Genomic DNA, 4,407 nt, shown 5'->3' on the forward strand with positions numbered 1-4,407 from the left:
TATATATATCGTGTACACATTATATTACTCAGAAATGGAACAATCTGTCAAACATTTTGTTTCGAATACGATTAAATATTTCAAATAGTATAATTCTTATGTTGCTTCAGTATTTACGATAACGTAATATATTTAAGAGATAGTCTATTTTTTTTCCCCCGTTAAGAAAAAAAGTGCCGTAGATTATCGCGTTTGGCGGATCAAGTATGCGGAGGGGAGAACGATCGTTCCGCGGGCACGCCGAATCCATTCGTCAACCAGCGTACCATCGCACGTCGGTACGCAGCAGGGGAGAGTTAACGCGCAGCAAGGGCGCTGCCCCTCTGAACTCCAAGGGATTCCTCAACTCGAGCGAGTAAATCGTCCGATTGCGACGATCGGTACGTTATTCGTCGCGTCCCAAAAAGACACCGAGATCGATTCCCGATCACAAGATGAAGCGGAGACCGATCCTCCGCTCGAACAGCTGATTCACACACGTGTTTCACGACGCGAGAGAGATTGCCGGATATACGAGCATATAGCCCGATACCCCTCTTTATCGCGCACGGACATCGCGATTGAACGTCGACGAGGATTCCCGGCTTTTCCCGTGAGTTACGCGTTTTTTTTTTTTTTTTTTTCTCTCTTTCGATCGCGCGAGATCAGATCGCAGGATTTAGTCGCCCGGGACGCTTGTTCTCCGAACTTCGAATTTGAGGTTAGTTCGTTCTTAACTCTGGCAAAGGGCTGCTGCCACTATCGCGACTTTATCACAGCTTTTGCGCCGTGACAGATAATGACGCCGGGGCTAACTCCTTACTTATCATCTCATCTCTACGACGGCGGACACATATATTCTTTCGAATAGCAGATATCAAGATATTACAGTTTTAATAATATTACTCACCGGAGATGCATCGGAGATCCCTGGATTGAAGATCCATCGCTCGTTATCCCGCCGTTGCTTTTCGCGATGCGATGATTCTTTTTCTTGAGGCATTTCACTCATTACACTTGTCATTATAGTCGATTACGATCGTTCGCATTAATTAACGCACTCGCGTCACTTGATACGGCACTCCCGATAATTAAATTATTCATGTATCGAGCAATCACAATTTGCGACAATTACGATCGATCCGCATCGTCCATTAATTCGACATTCGCGATTAGTCACGCTCGCGACGCACTGCGGACTAGTGATGAATTAAGATCGAAGACGGATCTATATTGCACTAATCGATCGCCCGTATGTTGCATCACTTCATACGATACTTGACCGATTCTTACGATCACCGACGAAATCCAAAAATGATACTTTGCTCGAAGCGGAGCACTTTACCGATATGCGTCTTTATGACGCACGTAAGAATTAACGCATCGAGTGATCGCCCGTTGCTTTATGTGGGGTTCCCGATGTTTATTTTCTCGCACACGATGCACTTAAAATACGAGAACGCAACGCGTCGCGGTCGTTGGTTACTTTCGGCGCTGCCAACACCACGTAAGTCATACTCGCGACGCACTGCGGATTAAGGAGAAATTAAGACAAAAAAATTACGGGCACGAGTTGGCAATATGATACGCGCGTATATGTAGGCTACGTTCGAGGGCGCTACAAGTGCTTGCAAGAGTTTATTTTGAGCAAAGAAATCTTTTGTCCTTCTTTTATTCTCCTTTTACCCTCCTTTTATTCTCGGACAATCAAACGTCCTCGAGCATTTGTAAAATCGAAACACATATCTGTACGCACTAATTAACGTTAAGCAATCACCCCTTACTTTACACAGGCAGATCCCGATATTTAATTATCCGTACGATGCTATTTATGACTCTCGAAATGACGCGAAATGCGACGATTTTCTTCGGCGTTCCCGATGGCTTCCTCGCGATCACCGAATCTTATTCGAATATTTCGAGCAAATGAATGTCGTATACCTTAGCTTAAGCGTCACGACGACGATCCATGTCCTTAATCGCACTCGCGATTTCTCTCGGATCCTTCTCGGATGAGTACGAAGAGCGAAAGTATAACGGATTGATTATCGCCATTGAATCTTGGTCGACGCGACGCAACGATATGAATATAGCAAGAAATTACGATCGATCGCGCGAATTGATACTACGATGATCGTCCTTTGATCGATTCGGCATTTTAGTAGTGTATCGACAGACGTATACGTACATACTGCGCGTCTCTACATCTCCGTAGTCAGAGGCGTTAAAAAATAGAAAGAGATAGCTGCTGTACGAGCATCAATCTGTCTTTGTCTAAACACGCGTGGTAGGGTAAAGGTAAACAAGCTTTCGTCGACTGGGAAACAGAAAAATAGAGGGAATTGAAAGACGAAGATAGAATGGTAATACAAAACATGCTATCTCTGTCTAATATTTGACGACACCCACTCTTTACCCAGACAGCACAAAACGTCCTCAGGATCATCCTGAATATGTCCAGGATGGTTCAGGGATCTAGAGATACTATGTTTATGATTGATACACATATAAACATAATATATCTAGACCGAGTATTAAGGGAGTCGTCAAATATTAGACAGAGATAGCATGCTTTGTATCATTATTCTATCTTCGTCTTTTCATCTCTACATTTTTGTTTCCCAGTCAACAGAAGCTTGTTTACCCTACCACGCGTCTTTAGACAAAGACAGATAGCGATCGTACGTGGCAGCTATCTCTTTCTATTTTTTGACGCGTTTTGACTGCGGGACACGGGAGATGTAGAGACGCGCAGTCTATATATTATACGTCTATGGTATCAATTCGCGCGATCGATCGTGATTCTTCGCTACATTCGCATCGGTATCTCTTTCGCGTCGCGTCGCGTCGAATCGGAATCAATCGCTTGGCGATTATATTTATTTCTCTTTCTAAATACGAGAGACAAATAGCCAATCGTAAACAATACGAGCTTTCTCTTTTCATCATTCTCTTTCTTCTCGTGAAAAGTAAAGAGGGGAAAAAAATCTACGCCTATTAGAAAAGGTCAGCATATCTGTTAAATATCTCTATCCTTTTCACACAGTTTCTTTGTCCGAATGGAACGCTTTCAATACTTGTAGCGTCAACACGGAGCAGCTATTATCGACAGTGTATCTGTATGTTTTTATATCGCACCATAGGGTAATACAATTCGGCAAAAGTAATAACAATCTCGAGTGACGACATCTATGTGTTAAGACTTATTTCACGGCAGTCTCGATCGGGTTGCGTCACGTATCGGTGCCGAGTTCAAGTCGCTCCGCGTTTTCAGTAACGTTTATACATCGGACGTGAACTCTTCGTGTGAAATGATAATCGGGAACGTCGAACATTGAATGCCGATCGTCGTGCGATATCAATTACAACGCTCGCTCGCGATCTGTCGCGTCTATTTGTAGCAGATAATTACTTCGTTCCGTTGTGTTCGTTCGTCGAGACGCTTATATGTGTGTGTGTGTGTGTGTGTGTGTGTGTGTGTGTGTGTGTGTGTGTGTGTGTGTGTGTGTGTGTGTGTGTGTGTGTGCATTCTGCGTTATATTCATTATCCAACATGGCGGATGCAATAAAGGATTTCGAATACCAAGACAGTGAAGGTCGCAACGCATTAGTTGAGACAAAAATCTTATTTGCGAAATATCGAAATAACCGTTAACATTTTCGTCCGCCATGATTGTTGTTGTCGCACGTTTTACTCGCACTTTATGATGCGTCGCCACCGGTCGAAAATTTCGAACGCAGCTACTTCGAATAACTTCATTCATCGAAAGTGCGTCGTACGGATAAATATCGATACAGTGATCTATGTCTTCGAGCAAAGTGTAGTGAAATAATTCAGTGAAGACATCTTTTCCGGTCACAAGTGCGTCGTGAATCTCATCAGTCGGGAGTGCCGAATAAATCGTGCGATATTTCAAGTCGCAAATACGTAACGAACGAAAAAACCGAGAGTGTCGTATAAAGTAACGCACGATGCGTTCGTCAAGACGCATATTCGTGTGCGTGTATCCCGCGTTATATTATATTTTCACATCCGACATCGCGGATGCAATAAAGGATTCTGAAAGCGGGAGTGTCGTATAAAGTAACGGGCGGTCGTGTTTGCGCATTAATCAGTGATTAGAGCGTGAAAACGCGCGCGCGCGCGCGCGATCTGTGAGTGATAAGCGAGGGAACATTGAGGTGATTTCTGTGGATTCATCCTTTTTCCACGAGGAAGGAAGCAGCGATAAAAACGTCAATGGATGATTGGAGGCTATGGATGCTGCAGCAGCGGCTCGGTGAGTGAATTCATCCGCTATTTTTGCGCGAGTAATCAGGTACCGTGACAAGCGACGCGATATCGGAGATAATGTCATCGTCTTTCCTAACCTTTTTTTTCCCGCGAGTTTGTAAAAATACAACGTTAATGCGACTCCCCTCCCTCCC

General features: G+C 44.0%; 2 protein-coding genes across 5 annotated transcripts in view; one reads left to right on the top strand and one right to left on the bottom strand.

The window, feature by feature from the left end:
* LOC115236456 (protein spaetzle 5) overlaps positions 1–2,073 on the bottom strand; it is a 178,943-nt gene extending 176,870 nt beyond the window's left edge. For 3 of the 4 annotated variants that reach the window (XR_003884191.1, XR_003884192.1, XM_029808927.1), the window contains exon 1: positions 890–2,072. Coding sequence is in view for 1 of the 4 variants with exons in the window: in XM_029808927.1 (XP_029664787.1) it covers positions 890–1,003 (114 nt within the window). In the remaining 3 variants the exon portion in view is untranslated. Of the gene's footprint in view, positions 1–889 lie in introns of all 4 variants that reach the window. The other variant, XR_003884193.1, reaches the window with a different exon arrangement.
* A 1,408-nt stretch (positions 2,074–3,481) lies between these two features.
* LOC115236292 (LIM/homeobox protein Lhx9-like) overlaps positions 3,482–4,407 on the top strand; it is a 146,430-nt gene continuing 145,504 nt past the window's right edge. Inside the window, exon 1 of the mRNA XM_029808645.1 lies at positions 3,482–4,259. Coding sequence (XP_029664505.1) covers positions 4,220–4,259 — 40 coding nt within the window. The 5' untranslated portion in view covers positions 3,482–4,219. The remainder of the gene's footprint in view (positions 4,260–4,407) is intronic.

The sequence above is a fragment of the Formica exsecta genome, unplaced genomic scaffold, assembly GCF_003651465.1.
Source record: "Formica exsecta isolate Colony F162 unplaced genomic scaffold, ASM365146v1 scaffold247, whole genome shotgun sequence".
Lineage (NCBI taxonomy): Eukaryota > Metazoa > Arthropoda > Insecta > Hymenoptera > Formicidae > Formica > Formica exsecta.